Raw genomic sequence first — 20,047 nt, 5'->3', positions numbered from 1 at the left:
ATGTCTTTGAATAAGAAAAATTTTAAATTAGATGAAAACATACTTAAAGAGCTTATTGAGACTAAACATAAAAATATTCTAAAAACAAATCTGGAAAAGGGGGACGTTGAAGAGTTTTATAAAAATAGATAGATAGAGTATTTATTGAACACAACTAGGTGTACAACGGGTGTCTAAAGCTAATTTGTCTTCCTAAAATTAATTTTACAATTAAGCTTGTTTCGATAATTATTACAAAGTACAAAATTAGTTAATTTTGATTTTTGCAGCCTCTCTTAGGCTTAGTTTTCGTTCATTACATTCAAGAATATGATATTGTGAACATTTCTTACCGCAGTGCTTGCATTCACAATCTATTGTCGCTTGAGAATGAAAATTTTTATTCTTACAAAATAAATAGTGGTACCCGTGACAGGCAAATCTCGTAAACACTTGGCGATCACTGAACATTGCACATTGCCAATTTTTATTCTTCATAGTTTCTGTCTCGTAGAACTCATCACATATCTCAAGTTTGTTTAAATATTTAGACATACAAAATTTCTGGAATGCTTCAGTTTCAGTTAGAGAATATTTTACCTGTAAGTCCGATACAAAGAGATCAGTGTCAACTAATTCATACACAAATCTAGATCTAATATACTTGGACAGTCCTAAAACTCTTTTTAAATATCTTGTTTTGACTTTTTCAAGATTTTCAAAATCAGTCTTTGTTAGGAAAGGCCATATTTCTTCAATGCCGTAGGACGCAATTGGGGAAATTTTTAGATCAAATAGCTTGTGTGCTGTTTCAATGGATAATTGTTTTAGTTCTCGTATATTATAAGTGGCCAGCAATGCAGCTCTTGTTCTTTTTTCAATGTGCTTTCCAAAAGAGATTCCTGATGGTTGAAAAGTAACTCCTAAATATGTAAACTCAGCAACTCTCTCTATTTCAATTCCACCTAAATCTAGGCGGTCACTTAATGCATATTTTCCTAGACCCTTATTTCTAAATTTCATGAATTTGCACTTTTCCAAGTTAAGTTTCAAACTGCGTTTTAACAAAAATTCTTTCATTCTGGCTAAAGCAATTTTCAAGTCACTTAATTTTACTGAGGTTAAAACAATATCATCTGCATAATAAATGGCTTTCACGTTTGGCAAATCTCGTAGAATATTATTTATATCAGCTAAAGAGTAATTGAACAGAAATGGGGACGTGCATCCCCCCTGTCTTACCCCATTTGATTGTGTAATAAGTTTTGATACTGTTACTCCATCTACTATTCTCAAGAAATTTAAGTCTAAGTTGTGAGCTAAATAATTTAACTCCGTGAACGTTAGCTTCTTGCTTTCTATTAACTTCTTAAAAATAAACGCCCTATCTATTGAGTCAAAAGCTTTACTTACATCCAAAAATAAGGCATATAAGGGTGATTTCTTCTTATAAACTGTCTCTTGAATGTTATTAACTAAGGACTTAATTGCCTGTAAAGTAGATTTTCCTTTCACAAAACCATATTGATTGCCTGGAATCTCGTGAATCAAAGATGAGTAGATACGTGCATGCAGTACACGATCTAACAGATTGTAAAAAGCCGAACTAATACATATTCCTCTATATGAATTTGTATTTTCCGCGTCCCCTTTTCCCTTATACAAGAGTTTTAGATTTGACTGCCTCCATTCCTCTGGACATGTTCCTAGCTCCAAGCATTTGGTGAAAAATTGCGTTATTTCGGGGAGTAAGGATTCAACAAGTAGTTTAATATTTTCATTCTTCACTTTGTCAGGTCCAGGGGATTTCCCGTTTTTCATTTTCTTTAATGCTAACAAAACTTCTTCTTCCATAATAGGTGAAAAATTTATATCATTTCTGTAATCTACTATCATCTCTTTCAGATTTAACGATTCATTTTCACTCAATTTTTTCTCGTTGAAAATTTTTTCAAAATTGCACTCCCATTCATCCATCATTATATTGTTTGTATTGTAAAAACTTTTGCTCAACTTGAGAATTTTATAGCACTTATTCTGCTCCGCCTCTTTTAAAATGTCCAACTCCTTCATTTGCACAAAAGCGTTCTTCTTCATTTCACACACATTTTTGTAATTTCTTTTTATTGCGGTATAGTGCGGTAATAGAATCTTGATTATACTAGTTACATTTAAACTTTCAGCCACTTCCAAGCACTCTCTCCATTCGTTCAATTTCTGTTTTAATTCGTAGCATTCAGAATCAAACCACGGTTGACTAATCCGTTCAGTTTGCCTACGAGGAATGTCGGCCTCTTTCATAATATTTATCATATTTTTATAAAACTCTTCAACGTCCCCCTTTTCCAGATTTGTTCTTAGAATATTTTTATATTTAGTCTCAATAAGCTCTTTAAGTATGTTTTCATCTAATTTAAAATTTTTCTTATTCAAAGACATGTCCCCATTTCGGTTCTTTTGTTTTGTGAAATTAAATTCTATTGAAATAAAATTATGTTTTCTTATGGTTGGGCAAATTTTAAAATTTTCGGTGTAAATTTTTGGCCCTTTGAAGATTAAATCAACCACACTATGACCATTACTACAGTCGTAGGTACTTTTATATGGATATTCATTTACTATTGTCAGACTGTTTTCCTCAGCAAAATCAAGCAGCGAGTCAATTTTTCTGTTTTTAGTATCCAGTCGGCAATTAAAGTCTCCAGCCAAAATGAAATTTTCAAAATTTTCAACATATTTAAGGATTGAGAGAAGTTCATTAGTCACTGTTGTAGAACGTATCTTCGGATTTAAATAGCATGTTACTACTGTAATGTCATCAAAATTTAGAATTATGAAGTTTTCCAAATATTTCACATTTAGTAAATTTCCTAACCTAGAATTAAAATACACGGAAATTCCCCTCATCGGTCGCCCTGCCTCCTTTTGTGAAGCTAAAACTTGCCTTGAATAAAAACCAGGAATGTGAAGTGGTTTCTTTAAAAATGTTTCCGTGAAAAGAAGAATATCATAATTTTGCAGTTCTGTTGCAATCGGAGATTCATATGCTTTCGTAAGCCCTTCACAATTCCAAAGCCCTAATTTTAAGTTACTCACGTCGCTGTTTCGACAAGGGAAATCTATAAAGAAAGTTTCTCACGAGCACCACAGTTGCGCTTGCTTCTCTCCCTGGGTGCAACAGTCTGCGAATTAGGGGCATCATTTAGCTGCTCTCCGTCATCCGGCTTCCCTCCAGTCTCTTCTTCTTCCTCTCCGGCCTCCTTTGGGTTGAACAAATTCCCACAGTTTCCCCAGCGTTTGGAGACATACTTGTTGTACAGATGAACAGTGACAGGGACATCTCGAAGTTCTTCGTACAGAGTGTCCAAGACCCAGAGGCGATGCAGCCTGTCCATGCCACTGCACATGTAGGTCATTGCAATCTCATCAATCTCTTCCTCTCGAATGACTTGGGCCAGCTTAGCAAATGCAGTCTTCACTCCCTTTAGGAAAGGCTCAGGTGCTTTGTGCAACTTGTGGGGGGACCTCATTTTAGTTACCACGTGAAACACAGTACCGTACTTTTCAGTCTTCTCTCTGATGATTCCGCCTATTTCAGTCTTTCCCGGCTCCGCTTTCGGTTTGCCCACCGCCGCCGTAACCTCTTGTGCAGCCCCCATGCTGGTCCAGAGATCAGAGGCTATGGCGTGTGCCTTTATCTCTTGCTTGGCATCCAGTAGACTGACCCCTTGATGTTCAACAAACTTGACCTTGGCTCCCTCCACTGCGAGCGACTCATCATTCTTCAGGGCCTCATCGAGTTGGGCAGAGCGATCGATGTATTGGTTCACGCAGGGTGTGTCATCAGCCTTTGTCAGAGGAGCAATTGGTGGATAATAACCTCTCTGATACCTGCCGTGAAATTGCCTCCGTCTGTTATCTGTACCGCTCGACTCATTTTCTGCATTCTTCTCGTAGAAAAGGACCTTCCGCTCAAGCTCCCTCAGCTTAGCCTCGTGCTTCTCATCTCTCTCCTTCCAGGACAAACGTTCCTTTTCGAATTCCTCCTGCATCAAAGATACTGTTTTACTGAACATTTCGCCAAGTTGGTCATTCTGAATTTTGAGCTGATTTGAGAATTGCAGCGTGACATGCTGGAAAACACGCTGAATGATTTCCTCCAACGTTACTACAGCTCCCGGAGGAGCCGGACCTCCTGCGTAAGTCTGTCCAAAACCTCCTGAGTTGAGAACTGGTCCATTGTTTCCATTTTGCAGAGGGTTTGGCGCCATCTCCTGTCCGGGGGTGGGTGGAGTTCCTTCGGGCCATGCTGGATGATGGAATTTTGCTCTATTTTCTGTATGTCCGTAAGAAGGGCCACAATTTATGGGTGGCTGGGCAGCGTACCCTTGTGGTGACCTCCACGGCACATGTGCAGATGCCATGGCCTTCAACTCAGGGAAAAAAGGCGAAATTAGACACACGACCCTCCTAAACCAGTGTTTTCCTTACCGAAGCAGTGCTGCCAATTTTCAATTTTTATAAAAATATGATAAATATTATGAAAGAGGCCGACATTCCTCGTAGGCAAACTGAACGGATTAGTCAACCGTGGTTTGATTCTGAATGCTACGAATTAAAACAGAAATTGAACGAATGGAGAGAGTGCTTGGAAGTGGCTGAAAGTTTAAATGTAACTAGTATAATCAAGATTCTATTACCGCACTATACCGCAATAAAAAGAAATTACAAAAATATGTGTGAAATGAAGAAGAACGCTTTTGTGCAAATGAAGGAGTTGGACATTTTAAAAGAGGCGGAGCAGAACAAGTGCTATAAAATTCTCAAGTTGAGCAAAAGTTTTTACAATACAAACAATATAATGATGGATGAATGGGAGTGCAATTTTGAAAAAATTTTCAACGAGAAAAAATTGAGTGAAAATGAATCGTTAAATCTGAAAGAGATGATAGTAGATTACAGAAATGATATAAATTTTTCACCTATTATGGAAGAAGAAGTTTTGTTAGCATTAAAGAAAATGAAAAACGGGAAATCCCCTGAACCTGACAAAGTGAAGAATGAAAATATTAAACTACTTGTTGAATCCTTACTCCCCGAAATAACGCTATTTTTCACCAAATGCTTGGAGCTAGGAACATGTCCAGAGGAATGGAGGCAGTCAAATCTAAAACTCTTGTATAAGGGAAAAGGGGACGCGGAAAATACAAATTCATATAGAGGAATATGTATGCGTTCGGCTTTTTACAATCTGTTAGATCGTGTACTGCATGCACGTATCTACTCATCTTTGATTCACGAGATTCCAGGCAATCAATATGGTTTTGTGAAAGGAAAATCCACTTTACAGGCAATTAAGTCCTTAGTTAATAACATTCAAGAGACAGTTTATAAGAAGAAATCACCCTTATATGCCTTATTTTTGGATGTAAGTAAAGCTTTTGACTCAATAGATAGGGCGTTTATTTTTAAGAAGTTAATAGAAAGCAAGAAGCTAACGTTCACGGAGTTAAATTATTTAGCTCACAACTTAGACTTAAATTTCTTGAGATTAGTAGATGGAGTAACAGTATCAAAACTTATTACACAATCAAATGGGGTAAGACAGGGGGGATGCACGTCCCCATTTCTGTTCAATTACTCTTTAGCTGATATAAATAATATTCTACGAGATTTGCCAAACGTGAAAGCCATTTATTATGCAGATGATATTGTTTTAACCTCAGAAAAATTAAGTGACTTGAAAATTGCTTTAGCCAGAATGAAAGAATTTTTGTTAAAACGCAGTTTGAAACTTAACTTGGAAAAGTGCAAATTCATGAAATTCAGAAATAAGGGTCTAGGAAAATATGCATTAAGTGACCGCCTAGATTTAGGTGGAATTGAAATAGAGAGAGTTGCTGAGTTTACATATTTAGGAGTTACTTTTCAACCATCAGGAATCTCTTTTGGAAAGCACATTGAAAAAAGAACAAGAGCTGCATTGCTGGCCACTTATAATATACGAGAACTAAAACAATTATCCATTGAAACAGCACACAAGCTATTTGATCTAAAAATTTCCCCAATTGCGTCCTACGGCATTGAAGAAATATGGCCTTTCCTAACAAAGACTGATTTTGAAAATCTTGAAAAAGTCAAAACAAGATATTTAAAAAGAGTTTTAGGACTGTCCAAGTATATTAGATCTAGATTTGTGTATGAATTAGTTGACACTGATCTCTTTGTATCGGACTTACAGGTAAAATATTCTCTAACTGAAACTGAAGCATTCCAGAAATTTTGTATGTCTAAATATTTAAACAAACTTGAGATATGTGATGAGTTCTACGAGACAGAAACTATGAAGAATAAAAATTGGCAATGTGCAATGTTCAGTGATCGCCAAGTGTTTACGAGATTTGCCTGTCACGGGTACCACTATTTATTTTGTAAGAATAAACATTTTCATTCTCAAGCGACAATAGATTGTGAATGCAAGCACTGCGGTAAGAAATGTTCACAATATCATATTCTTGAATGTAATGAACGTAAACTAAGCCTAAGAGAGGCTGCAAAAATCAAAATTAACTAATTTTGTACTTTGTAATAATTATCGAAACAAGCTTAATTGTAAAATTAATTTTAGGAAGACAAATTAGCTTTAGACACCCGTTGTACACCTAGTTGTGTTCAATAAATACTCTATCTAAATAATCTGTTGAACAATTCGATCGCTTTATATATGATTAATTACGTAAATTACATTATATTATCAAATAACATTATGATATGATGTGATTCGTATTTGTATAATCAGTTCCGATCAGTTCTATATTTTTTTGGCAAGTATATAATAATGTTTACAAAAATTTCAATTATTTTTTTTCTTTTTAATTTATAATTTCTATGCGGTTTTAATAATTTATTTTTGAGCAACATATTTGCTATGCATTCTCATAGATTTGGTACCAAAACATTTTTGCTTCATATTAGAATAATGAGTTTTTTTTTCAATTTTTTGTAAATCTATGCAACCATTAAATATTTTCTTTCATTTTGTAAATTGAGGAAAAGTGATATTAATTTTGATGTTGATTAATTTTGAACAATATAAATGCTTTATAAATTTCTAAAATTTTTTATACCTGTTAAGTTATATGATAATATTCCATAATTGTTTTGTGTTAAAATGATAATTCAATGAAATTTTTAGTAAAAATATTTATTTAGATTTTTGACATTAAAATTTTAACCAATTTTGATTGCCGATATATGTAGGGGGATAAAATACCATTATTTTCTGAAAGCGAGGACAGCCTTGGTGATGATTTCAATGCTCTGCATGATTTGCGCTTCGTTGATGACCAAGGGTGGTGCCAGTCGAATAATGTGGCCGTGAGTCGGTTTCGCCAAAAGTCCCATTTCTTTCATGCGCAGACAAACTTCCCAGGCATCGATTTCTTGTTTTAAATCAATTCATTTCATTTACAAATTAATTTTTTCATCAAATTATTACCTGGGTTCATAACGATGGCGTTGAGCAGGCCCTTGCCCCTGACGGTGCTGACCAGGTCGGAGGGCAGCTGCTTCCTCAGTTCGCTCCTGAAGATTTCTCCCAGGCGGTTCGCGTTCTCGGCCAGTTTCTCATCTTCGAGCACATGCAGGGCCTCCATGGCCACTCTGCAGGCCAAAGCGTTTCCGCCGTAGGTCGAGCCGTGCTCTCCAGGTTGAATGCACAGCATAACTTCGTCGTCAGCCAGAACAGCACTTGCCTAAATCATTGATTATAAATTTTGAAGATAATTTTTGACTGTGTGGTTTAATCTATTTTCTAGATCTATTCATTTTTTCATCTTCTTATGATTTACTACGCTTTTATTTTAATTAAAAAATTAAAAAATTTGTTTTAAATTTATTCTGCTAAATTATAAAACTATTAAAATAATTTTGACAAAGCATTAATTGTAATTAATATTTTTTAATGTGAACTCCCCTGTCAAAATTATTAAGATGAAAATTATTTTTACATTTAATTTAGAGGAAATAATATTTTAAAGCATTTATTTTTTTAAAATAGACCCATGATTGAAAAGATGTTTTTTTTTTTAAATTTATACTCATTTTGAAAAATGGTACTTAAATTAACTAGAAATATTTAATTAAAACTCACGGGCAGGAATCCACCACTGAGGGCTTTGCCAAGAATCAGAATGTCCGGTCGGACACCCTCGTGGTCGACGGCGAGGCGGCGACCGGTCCTTGCCAGACCGGTTTGCACCTCGTCGGCGATCCACAGGACGTTGTATTTGGTGCACAACTCGCGCACGCCCTTCAGGTAGCCGTCCTGGGGCACGACGACGCCCGCCTCACCCTGGATCGGCTCCACCATGAAGGCGCACACGTTCGGGTCTTTCAGCGCCTCCTGTCAATTTTTCAAATTCTCTAATATTTCCATACAAAAAACTTCCCTAAAGTAACAATTTTAACTAGTGAAATAAATTTCAATATTTAGAATAAATAAATAATCATTTGGTTCTAATTTGATTTTCTCACCTCAAGGGATTTGAGGTCATCGTAGGGCACCAGTTTAAAGCCGGGCATGAATGGTCCGAATCCCTTGTAGCTGGAGGGGTCGGTGGACGAGGAAATGGCAGCAAGGGTGCGGCCCCAGAAGTTTCCCTCGGCGACAATGATGGTGGCCTGGTTCTCAGGGATTCCCTTCTTGGTGTAGGCCCACTTCCTGGCCAACTTGCACGCCGTCTCTCCACCCTCCACCCCGGTGTTCATCGGCAGCAGCTTCTGGTATCCGAACAGGCTTGTCGCCATTTCAGCGTACTCGCCCAGCATGTCACTATTTGATTTTATCAAAAAGAAAAATATAAACATAGGAAAACAAAAAAGTTTCATACCTGAAGAAGGCTCTGGAGGTGAGGGTGAGCTTGGCCGCCTGCTCCTGCAGGGCGGCCAAAATACGGGGGTGGCAGTGACCTTGATTGACTGCCGAGTAGGCGCTCAGGAAATCCAAGTACTCGCGACCCTCCACGTCCCACATGTGGACACCTGCAATTTTTATTTTAATAGAAAATTTCGCAAATTATTTTATTTTTTTGTTTGAATCCTTTTTTAACTTTTGTTTTTATTTTTAATAAATTGCTCATGAAACTTTGTGTTTGCTTATAAATTTCAAAAATTTAGTTAGAAGGGCCTTTATTGGGTTGAAATTATGATTAAATTTGTGTACCTTTTGCTCTGCAGATGGCCACTGGCAGCGGATGGTAGTTGTGGGCACTGTATTGCTCCTCGCGGTGCATGACCTCGTCCGAGGTCAGCTGCTTCTTCGCCTGCATCTTTGCCTGCGTCTTCTGCGACAAAAGGTAGGAGTTTAATAAACCTAGTTAGTAAACTCTGCGGCAAACTTCTCGGGCGAAACTAGCTAAATTTGACTGCGATATCGATTTCCGTCTGTTAGTCGCGCGACACGCGCTTTGTATTTGAGAGAAACTGCACGCGGCGCGCTTTCCTTATAATGGATAATTGCACTGTTCGACGTGGATGTGGTCGGTGTGTCTGTCTGCCACTTTCAAAGCGAATTTCACGCATTTACAATCGTATCGGAGCTGTGCGAGGCTCCTTGCCAGATACTCTATTAAGACCTACCTCAATCCTATGATGTCTGATCTAAAATAGAAAAAGAGCCTCAGCGAAAAACTCTTTGGCGCCTGTTGCCACCTATGCAGTGGAGCTCGGAACGTTTAGATAAAAAAAAAAACGCTTAGTTTAAGAATTTTTAAAGATTTAAAAAGATGAGGACATTAAAGATGTATTTAAATTATCAAAAACTGAGAAGATAAACCATCATCAGGGCAAAAATATTAAATAATAATATTAATACAAAGTTTGATAAAGACCAACCTGTGCATTGGCAGCGGTGTGCGACATCCTGGCACTGTAGTTTGTTTTGAGCACCATGCTCCTGAGAGCCACGCGAGCCAAAATGTTCTTCATTTTGTCTGAAACATATGGGTTAAATATAATATTTAAAAAAAAATATTAAACCCTCATTATTTTAATAAATTTTACCACTTTTAATACTTCTGAAGCTTTTAATAATTATTTAATTGCTTTAAAATTATTATGAAGAAAGAAAAACCATTTTTATAAAATTTTTGCAAGCGAAATAAATAATTGTTCAAGCGGAAATTTTTACGATGTTGACAACCTCAAGGGCAAATTCTTATCGCTGTAATCCAGTCAGTATAATCGAGATGCAGCGCGAATCCATTTCATTTTTATGAAATTAAATTTTTAAATATAATGAAGCTCCGAGCAAAAAAACACAAATAAGGCGCCGAAATATTAAAAATAATAGAAGCTGCTTTGGAAATGTGCACAATGAAAAGAAGAATGCTTTGTTGATTGTCGCCCATAAAAATTTTAAATTAATCTTGCGACCTTGTGCCGCGCGACTTGTGTAACTAGCAAAAGAAGAGAACCCGCGCAAGGAGATGTTGGTCGTCCTCTCTCAAATAATTCTTGTTGCTGCGCATGAAAACTTTTTTCGACCTTGCACAATCATCAGGATCAATTCAATAAAAAAAAATTGTTCCAGAAAAAAAAACTTCATCAATTTTACTGCTGCAATCTTAAAAATAATTTTACAAGATTTGTTAATTAAAAATGTTAAAAATACTAATTAATTTAGGGTTTAATAAATATGGTAATTGAGAATTGAGATTATAATGCATAAATTTTAAATTATTATTCATTAATTGAAACTGAATTTGAAAAAAAATGACAATTAACTTAAATTTGTTAAATTTAAACCAGCGCAAGAAATGGTACTTAAATGTTTTTTTTGGTATAAAAGGAACAATGATTGCGTTTGAATTGAAAAAAATTTAAAAATAAAATATTAATGATTCTCAATTTTAAGACAGAAATTTCGTTACTCACGGAAAGTGGTGTTAATCCGGCGCCTCTGCTCGTACGACTGTTGAGTTGAATAATGATTTCGGAAGCCCAAAGTGCGTGTTGTGCCGCGAGACCCCCTCCAACACGCGTTTATATGCATCGCGGCGACAGCTTTTAGTGGGCATTACCAATTAGCCTTTCAGCCAAGCAAACATATTTTCCTCCTGCTTGCATATATTAGTGCCAACTTATTTTCATCTATAATTCAACCGAGACCTATTTTCTTTGTAATTAATTGACGCCACATCATTATCAGCCGAATTTAATTGTTCATGTTATTTTAAGAGATGGATTTTCGTTGGAGGAAGAATGTCTCATGTGTGTAATGCGCATTTGCTGCGGTTATGTCGAATTGTGGTCTGATTGTCCGTGACGTCAGTCAGAATTTCCTATTTCGATGACGCTGTCAAATAAAATAATGTGTGTCCGGAAAGATAACCTTTGTTCCCTACGCAGTCACAAAAAGAATCAACACATGATATCACGCCTTTTAGCACTGCAGAGATGATTATCACGGAGGCGGCCAATTCGGCAGCAGGGTGGCCAATTTTCATTATATCCGCGCCACTTGTTAGCAGCACAGTGGCTAAATTTCATTATCCGTAATTTACCAAAAGACCAAAGATGACCTCAAAAAGCATATTTTTATTTGATTATTTAAATTAAAAAGACGAAAAATAATAAAATAATTATGCTTTTTCTATATTACCTGAGAAAATACTATCCAAAAAAGTAGGAAATTTAAAAAGATTCTGACTGATACTTAATTTATTTCTTTATCTTTGGCGCTCTGTAAATTCAAAGATAGGGGTTTTTTTAAATGAAAATAAAGCAACGCATTTTAATATAATTTAAAGATTATAGTATTTTTATTTCATTGAGAGCAAAGCAAATAAAAATGTACAAATATTTATTAATTACAAAATGTGCTTATCATAAAACTATTTACATAAATATTAAATAAAAATATATGTGCAATTAAAATATTTTTTTCATCAAAATCGAGCAGAAAGATCTTTCTTTCAATCAGTCAAGGGAGTCTCTTAAAACGACAGGCCCGTGTCAAAAAATGGGAAGGAAATTTATTCAAATAAATAGGATCGCAAAAGTTGACTTCAGTCTTAATCGTTTAGTAAATCTTCCTGGTGTCCTGGTCGTGCAGGAAGCCGAGGAAGCCTTCGCGGAAGCGCAGGTTGTTCTGCGGCTGCGGCTTGGGTCGCTCGGCAGGGTTGAGGGTGCGCAGGTAGCGCGACTCAACCATGCTGAAGGAGCGGGGTTGGCAGCGTCTGTTGTTGGCCTGTTGCTTTTCGGCCGCGCGCACGTCGGCGCCGGTCACCAACGCCAACACGTGCGCCAGCGGCAACAGGAACAGCAGCGTCAGCGCAACGCTGCACACCACCAACAGGAACAACTCGTTCAGATCAAACTGAAAAATAAAATAATAAAATGTCAATTAAAAATACCTAAATCATTGCAATGATTTTTTAAACAGCTATAATATGACAAAAATAATAAAATTTAACCCAGTTTTTAAATTTTGAGGAGAATTTGTAAGCCAAAAATTAATAACTGAAATAATTGATATTAATTAAATTATGAATGGTGAGAGCTGAGTTCACTGTTAACTATAAAACTACAAATCACTTATAAAAAAATGAGGTCGAAGAAAAAAAAATAAATTTCACTAAAATATTATTTCCAAAAATTATGGAAATTTAGATCTAAATATACTGGCAAACTTTATAATAACAAAATAACTCACCACACTGTTCATTTTGTAAAACTGGGGTGTGCGAACGGTTGCGATGCCGCCAAAGATGAGCAGAATTTGCACCATATAGAAAGCGTAGGAGAGTTTGCTGAACACAATGAATCCTCTCCAGCTGAGGAACTTGTTCAGCAGCCCTGAAAGAAGCAATTCATCATTTTTTTTCTTTTCTAAATTTTCCTGTTTCAAACCTCCATATCCAGTGAAACAGGCGTAAATGCACCAGCAAAGGCAAATGCTCCACAAGCAAGGTTGCAGAACGCCGAAAACGGCGCTGTCGTGTGGCTGGTACTTGTAACCGCGCTCAGCGATCTCGGAAGGTCCGAAGAAGGAATAGTAGCCGCAGAGCAAAGAAATGGCCCAACCGGCGTACATTTGATCCTGAGATAAAAAGAAAAGAAAAATTTTAATAAACTTATTTTACAATTTACCTAATTAAATAAATTGAATATTTAAAATAATCAAAAAGAAAGTTTATTATTCTCCAAAATTTCAACTAAATTCAAGTACAAATTTCACCTTCACTTAAAATTTTTATAAAACAATAAAAAATGAATAAAAGAAGAAGTTTAGAAATACCTTTCTCAAGAGGCTTCGGCGGCCAGTGACTCGGAGGAAGTACCCTAGCATGATGCCGGCGAGGTAGGGGGTGAGTCTGTGCAAGGGGTTGAGGTACATGCGGTCGGCCGCGTCCACCATCTGGGACAGCGAGATGCCGTGGTAGATGAAGGTCGAAAGGTGCCACTTGTGGATCACAAAGTAGCGAAGCACTGCCAGGAAGGTCAGCACCGCGCCCAAGCCGGCCGTCGTCAGTTTGGGCCTCTTGTACATGGCCAGGATGATGAAGGGCGCCGCCAGGTACATTTGCATGTCGGTCACCAGCTGGTGCGACGGAGGGTAGCACTGAAAGTAAAACTTTTAATAAAGACAAAGAATTTTTTAATTAATTATTTACCATGTGGTCCATCCCGTCAAAGTTGTTCATGTAGATGAACGACTTCCAAAAACCGTTTTTGCAGCCGTTGACAAAGTGCTGGGCCACGCGGATGACTTGCGGACTCTGGATCCAGTAGTCCATGTCCTTGACCATCATTACGGTGATCACGAAAATCGGCGTGAACTTGACGTAGCGCGTCAAGTACATCATCACCACGCTGACCTTTTTGCCTGCCTGGAGTTTCTTGACGGTGTAGTAAGAGGTCAAAAGGCCGCTCAGCACCACGAATGTGTCAACGTTGTTCAAAAAGGCGCGGAAAATCATCGTCCAGGCTCCCTCAAAGTCCTGTTAGAAAATATACATTTTCAAATTAAAGAAATATAAATTAAGTTTAATAAACTTTTAATAATTATAATAAAATTTAAAAATTATATAATAATAACAAAAATTCTTAATTACCTCTGCCAGTTCAGTCCTGTTGGTGAAGGGAACGAAAAGTCCAAAAACGCCTCTGTGGATGAGATAGATGATCAAAGAGAAAATCGCTCTGATGCCGTGGACGCAGTTGATGTCGTCATAAGCGGTGTCCGTTTTCAACAAATCCGTCGTGTTTCTCGTCAAGGCAAAAGCAAGGAAGAAGCGATCGATTTTGGCTGAATTAAAGAATTAATAAATATAAAATTAAACTGATAAAAATATATTTACGAGGCAAGTGTTCGACGGAAATTTTTCCCTCGAGCCTTTCTCTCTTGAGTCGCAAGTCCGTAAATGTGCCTAGGGCTGCAAACACGACCACGGCCACAAGAATGCTCCTAAAAGTGACAAAAATAAGAAAAAAGCTGAAAACAAATCGCAATAAGGATAATATACATGGTTATGAAGGGGCCCTTGCGGAAAGTGCCTTCGGACTGGCGGACGACGCAGCTGTCCGAGTCAACCTGGACGTGGATGCGGAGGCCCTCGGTCGAGGCGTTGTAGCGGTGAGCCAATTTGCGCAAAGAAGTTTGCACGTCCTCGTAGTTGCAAGAGGAGGGCACGCAGAAAGCCCATGAAATCGCAGAAAAAGTTGGGAAAAATCGGACACCCTGTAAATGAAAATAATTAAAATTTTAGTCTTAATTATACAGAAAATATTAATATGTTAACAGTTTAAAATAAGATTAAAACTAATTGGTCAAATAAGAAATGCAACACCGATTGAAGTTAATTAAAATTTTAATTGATGTTAATTGATTTTTTTTCAAAAATTTACTCTTATAATCTGTTATTAATTTTTTCTGTTATTTATCACACAAAATATAAAACTCCATCATGAATTTTATTTCCACTTTTTGAATTCTTAATTTCTCGCAAAAGAATGATTGATATTGCTAAATAAAAATATGGCATTAGAATAAAAATCAATGCAGGACTTACATCAAACGCCGTGCTTTTGACCATTCGGTGCGACTCCATCAGTTCGAGTACATTATCGTCCTTCACATTGTGCTTCACGGGCTCCAGGTAGGCCCTGGCCATGCAGTACTTGCTGTTCTGGACACTCAGGCACTGGTCGAAGTCACCCAGTTGGTTCAAATTTCCGTTCAGCAAACCAGAAGCAAGTTTTCCCGTCGCATCGTGCACTATCAAAAATTAAATCAACTGCTCATTTTTCACTTAAATCATCCTCACTTTTCAAAGCCCATATTTCCAAGTTTTTGACGGCGGAGAGGAAGCGGACGCTGTCGGCGCGGCACTTTTCGTTGGCGCTGTCCCACGGTGCGAACGGAGGCTGCAGTCCGAAAATGTCCCCCAATAGTTTGCTACTTGGTTGCTGAGAGGAAAAGCTGTGCGGTAGCGCAAACGGCGGGCGAATACTTCGTGTTGTAAAATTACTTGTCGAGCACATGCCTGTGTAATTAAAAAGAAATTATTTATATGACAAGTATAAAATATATTTAATAAAAAAGGGAAAAAATGAATATCTTTCCTTATACAAAGAAAAATAATTTTACTTTTCTATTAATTTATTTTTATTGTAAATTTAATTTTTATTGTGCAAGAACGCAAAGAAAACAAATGGAAAGAAGCAATTTGCTTAGTGAAATTAAACATCTCTATTTAATTGGAAATCTAATTGCACCTCTAGTTGCAAATAATACAAGAAAAACCTGTTTCAAACTTCCGCTTGACCTTTTTCAACAAGGTTAAAATTTCAATTCATTTCTTTTGGTTGTGTATTTATTGGTAAATTATTTATTTAATTATTTGGTACTTACACATTGGTGCTGCAAAACTGAGCAGGATCCAAAGGATCAATTTAAGACCCTCCTCCTCCATTGCGTTTATGTTCTAAACGTTCTAAACACAAAAAGGTACACCTGAAAACGCCGAATTTTACTTTAAAGTTTAAACAAATAATTTTATTGGATTAAAATTTAAGTTTATTGACATTTGAAGGTTTTGAAAATGATACAGAACGGATTGATTTGCGTATTTATATCCGCTTCAAGCAGATTAATTGTATCAGTTGCAGGAAAATGCAGTCGGTGCAACCCAAAGATCCTTGGTGCAACCTCAGATCATAACCAAAGCGGACTGCCTTGAACATGAACCCCGGTGGCCACTGCTTTACCTCGCAGCCTTGGAGGGAGCGAATAATGCACACATGCATGCTCATCTAGCTATTTGTCTTGAAAGTAATTTATCCCTGGCGCTTCGAGAAAATAACCGACAATTAAAGAGGAACCAAACAAAAATTGAAATCTTTGATGATTTAAATTTTAAATCTTTTAACTGAATTAAAAAGAAAATAGCATACGCCAACATCCACTTCCTTATAGGGAGAACGTAAAAATTTATTGAAATTTTCATTGTGGCTTATGGGTGAAAAGGGTTTTACCGCCGTAAATAAAAAACTTGTGGTTCGATTTTGTTAAAATTCGTCTTAAATAATAGCCTGATAAATAAGCTACATAATGCGCACCAGAAAACCTCTTGTCGCAACGTAATTTTTTGAGAAAACCGAAAAGTACTTCGTTTTTAGAGTCTCCTTTGCCAAGGCCTCGCCGCCGCCGCCGTTCACGAGAACGGCGTGAGGAGATGAGGGAGGGAAGCCTCAAGCCAGAGCGAAGAAACGTGTGCCGCTATTTTTGATAGACTTTCACGCGAATGTATTATTTATTTAGAACGCGTTAATTTTAAGTAGTCAAATTTTCAGCGTTGTTAGATAATTGTATACAGTATTTTTTGATATGCTAGTTTTAAAATAATTTTGGTTAGGAGCGGAGTTATTAACGTTTCCGCGAGAATTTTGTTCCGTCAATTTAAAAAATAGAAGGAAATTTTTAAAAATATAAACTTTAAGAAAAAAATGTTGCCAATTAAATTTTCTACAATTTCTTTCACAGGCCTGATGACGTCAAAATTATTTTTACCTATAAACTCAAGGCTCCAAGTCAAAATATAATTTTTTAACTAAGAATAAAATTTTTTAGAATTTTTATAAGATAGCCAATCGATTGCAAATTTTATGTTTACCAGTGTTCTCAAATTTCATTTAAAAATATTATGTAGTTTTGAAAAAAGAAAATAATATTTGATGGTACCTCATACTGCTGACGAAGACGAGCGGCGGCATCAGAGCGCGTTTGAGAAAGCAATCTGCAGCTTAAAAACGGCTGAATATTTTTATATGAAATTTCAGTGCTTTATTAAAAAATAAATTTCCAAGCGATTGGCTATCTTTAAAAAATTCTAAAAATTTATTGTCTAGGTTTTTAAGTTATATTTTGACTTTGAGCCTTCCGTTTATAAGTAAAAATAATTCTGACGTCATCAGGCCTATGAAAGATACTGTAGGAAATTTAATTGGCAACATTTTTCTTTTAAGGTTTATATTTTTAAAAATTTCTCTCCATTTTTTAAATTGACGGAACAAAATTCTCGCGGAAACATTAATAACTCCGCTCCTAACCAAAATTATTTTAAAACTAGCATATCAAAAAATACTGTATACAATTATCTAACAACGCTGAAATTTTAAATACTTAAATTTAACGCGGTCTAAATAAATAATACATTAGCGCAAAACTCTATCAAACCTATCAAACGAGTTGCTCTCGCCGGACGCTGGCTCGCCTTCGTCGACTGCCGCTGTGGTGCGTGCGCCGTGCTGCAGCCTGCAGTTGCTGTGTGCATCATGGCGGCACCGGCACCGAGTTTATTCGCACTATCGGCCTTTATTCATCGAAATCAACTTATTCAGGGGTGGTCTGGGCCTGGCGACCGCACGGGAATTGTGTCCTGACCCCACTCTGGCCCTCAGGTAGCTTGAAATGTTAAGTCCCTCTTATAAATCGCGCTAGTCCTCTGCGGAAAACTTTCTTCCGCGATTCCCTTTGTTTGTTATCATTTGTGACCTTGCTTGTGACGTCACGATCGGTGTGCACCGAGGAGCGCGGCTGATATCGAAAAGTACTAAATTTTCAATGCTTATTTTGGGGGCTTTAATGAAGGAATTTATAAATTTTGATCATTTTAAATTGTTAAATGCTATTATATTAACCACAAACGACTATAAAATGTTTTGTTTGGTTCCTCTTTAAGAAATGAGACGCTTATATAGATTTGAAGGAACACGAGTTGAACATCAAAACAATTAAAAACCAGATAAAACCACCAAATTCATTGGGCATTTCCCGGGTAAAAATCACTTTTTAATTAAATCTCGTAATTTCTATGACCGCCCTATATCGAATTTTTTTAATTAAAATTATTAAATTATGCGCTGGCACTAAAATAAGGTAATTTATTGAATGGAAGTGATAAACTACATATTAAAATCAAAGGTATGCAAAAATATAAAGCTTTGAAAAGCACACAAGAGTTACTTTATTGCAAACACGCGTCGCATGGTTTAATTATCAAACGAGGGAAAAAATTGCAATTTTTTACTTTGTGTTAATTGTGCCGCGCTTCGACAATTTCACTTTAGAAAGGGTTAGCGCTTTCAGATAAAATAAATATATGTTATTTAATCTTGCAACCTTGACATCTGCAATAAAACGTGCGCTATTTTAGTTTGAGCAATAATATTTAAATAAACTAAAAAAAATTGCGCATTATTTACAGACAACTTTCATATAATTTAAGCACGCTTTATAATAAAAATAAACAAAAAAATGGACATTAAAGAGATTAAAAAACCGGGCTGTTCTTTTAAATGTGAAAATTCTGAGCTAAAATTAATCCTTTAAGTTATTCCTGGCTAGACAAAAAACAAAAAAACACCAAAAACACACGGAACGAAAATTCGAAATTCGTTTTCCACTATGGCTAATGGTAATTAGAAGATAAACTTACTGCGATCACTCTGTGGAAAAACACGCAATGAAGTAAAACCCGCCAGCAGCCGCCACTCGTGTTTATATATGCAGCTCGCAAGGTCCCTCTTCCCCGAAGGTACTACCTGCGCGCCGGTCGCGCACCTACTGATCGCACCAAAACACCTGGAGGGGTTCGCCGCCAAAAATTTTGACTGCCCAATTGCAACCATACGCGAATTATCCAGTCAGTGAAGAGAGAGGGGACTACAAATTCATATTTAAAAAAATTAATTAAATATTATCAAAATTGTTGGGAATTTTTACTGTGTTGGAAATTGTTATTTATTAGTCCTTTTGTCCTGCATTCAATAGCAGAGTCACGGAATTCACGATATTTGTTTTCATAGTTGATTTTTGTTTTTACTCAATTTTAAATGTAATAATGAAAATCATCGTAAATTTGGCTATTAATTGTTGATTGAACATAATGTTTGGAAATCTTTAATCTACAGCGCAATGCTTTAATAGCAAATAAAATAAGTTAATTTCATTCATTTATTGTAAAAATAAAAGCTAGAGATTGAAAGAAATGAAAAAAGTTGTTGAACTTTATTTTACATGTTTTGCTAAATTTACTTGCAATTGAAATTGGAACCTAAAGACGACCAAAATATTGACAAATCTCTCATAGTGAGTGCATTTTGAAAGTTAGAAGATCTCACGCCTTTGTTTATGCGCTCGATTTGCGTAAGTAACGAAAAAAGCATCCTGCGCTCTCGTTGAGAATTGAGAGGGTCAAGGCGAGTGCGGAATCGACCAAACGGCTCTGTATGCTGGCCAGAGTGCGTGTGAAAGATTCCGCCAACTTTCTCCACATCATCTGGAGCAGACGCACATTTGGTTGAGCGCCTGAACTTATGCAACCGGCCTGCAACACCCAAGAATTTCCAATCGTCACTTTTTTGTAAGAAAAAGCAGCACTTTTCGATACTTTCGTTTTTATCATTTTTTGCATCGATTGGAAAATAAATGCAAATTTCTAATGTTTGTATTCCTGAGAAGAATTTATGTGGATTTCGGTCGGAAGGGAGTAGGAAGGAGGCA

General features: G+C 36.6%; 2 protein-coding genes across 6 annotated transcripts; both read right to left on the bottom strand.

Annotated features, from left to right (window-relative positions):
* Window positions 1-7,167: 7,167 nt before the first annotated feature.
* LOC132196081 (ornithine aminotransferase, mitochondrial) lies at window positions 7,168-11,067 on the bottom strand. 2 transcript variants are annotated; one of them, XM_059618483.1, is made up of 8 exons: window positions 10,915-11,067; window positions 9,874-9,971; window positions 9,203-9,323; window positions 8,871-9,021; window positions 8,515-8,812; window positions 8,132-8,383; window positions 7,478-7,733; window positions 7,168-7,421 (listed from the first exon to the last, which is right to left on the bottom strand). In XM_059618483.1, exons 1-8 carry the CDS (start codon window positions 11,030-11,032, stop codon window positions 7,255-7,257), a joined length of 1,461 nt encoding a protein of 486 aa, XP_059474466.1. In that variant the 5' UTR covers window positions 11,033-11,067; the 3' UTR covers window positions 7,168-7,254. The 2 variants fall into 2 exon arrangements, with proteins under 2 accessions (XP_059474466.1, XP_059474467.1); XM_059618484.1 differs by lacking the exon at window positions 10,915-11,067 and adding an exon at window positions 10,181-10,416.
* A 733-nt stretch (window positions 11,068-11,800) lies between these two features.
* On the bottom strand, window positions 11,801-19,271 carry LOC132196117 (nose resistant to fluoxetine protein 6-like). Of its 4 annotated transcripts, none has more exons than XM_059618537.1 (12): window positions 18,981-19,271; window positions 15,896-15,997; window positions 15,309-15,527; window positions 15,054-15,259; window positions 14,508-14,722; window positions 14,343-14,449; window positions 14,097-14,290; window positions 13,656-13,982; window positions 13,280-13,603; window positions 12,892-13,081; window positions 12,695-12,837; window positions 11,801-12,358 (listed from the first exon to the last, which is right to left on the bottom strand). In XM_059618537.1, the coding sequence occupies exons 2-12, from the start codon at window positions 15,954-15,956 to the stop codon at window positions 12,062-12,064; spliced, it is 2,283 nt and encodes a 760-aa protein (XP_059474520.1). In that variant the 5' UTR covers window positions 15,957-15,997; window positions 18,981-19,271; the 3' UTR covers window positions 11,801-12,061. The 4 variants fall into 4 exon arrangements, with proteins under 4 accessions (XP_059474520.1, XP_059474522.1, XP_059474521.1 ...); XM_059618539.1 differs by lacking the exon at window positions 18,981-19,271 and adding an exon at window positions 16,098-17,517; XM_059618538.1 differs by lacking the exon at window positions 18,981-19,271 and adding an exon at window positions 16,173-16,185.
* Window positions 19,272-20,047: the final 776 nt, after the last annotated feature.

Source organism: Neocloeon triangulifer, unplaced genomic scaffold (genome assembly GCF_031216515.1).
Source record: "Neocloeon triangulifer isolate White Clay Creek 2 clone unplaced genomic scaffold, ASM3121651v1 ptg000011l, whole genome shotgun sequence".
Taxonomy (NCBI): Eukaryota; Metazoa; Arthropoda; class Insecta; order Ephemeroptera; family Baetidae; genus Neocloeon; species Neocloeon triangulifer.
The sequence above is the reverse complement of the archived record's forward strand: the minus strand, read 5'-3'. Positions and strand labels throughout refer to the sequence as shown.

Bases quoted from the DNA above. Each gene is read 5' to 3' on its own strand.
- LOC132196081 (XM_059618483.1), bottom strand. From the start codon at position 11,032: ATGCATATAAACGCGTGTTGGAGGGGGTCTCGCGGCACAACACGCACT. The intron at 7,734-8,131 runs GTGAGTTTTAAT...TCAATGATTTAG, and splicing joins TCAGTGGTGGATTCCTGCCC to GCAAGTGCTGTTCTGGCTGA. The intron at 7,422-7,477 runs GTAATAATTTGA...ATTTAAAACAAG, and splicing joins CGCCATCGTTATGAACCCAG to AAATCGATGCCTGGGAAGTT.
- LOC132196117 (XM_059618537.1), bottom strand. From the start codon at position 15,956: ATGGAGGAGGAGGGTCTTAAATTGATCCTTTGGATCCTGCTCAGTTTT. The intron at 15,528-15,895 runs GTAAGTACCAAA...TTAATTACACAG, and splicing joins CAGTTTTGCAGCACCAATGT to GCATGTGCTCGACAAGTAAT. The intron at 14,450-14,507 runs GTATATTATCCT...TGTCACTTTTAG, and splicing joins AAGGGCCCCTTCATAACCAT to GAGCATTCTTGTGGCCGTGG.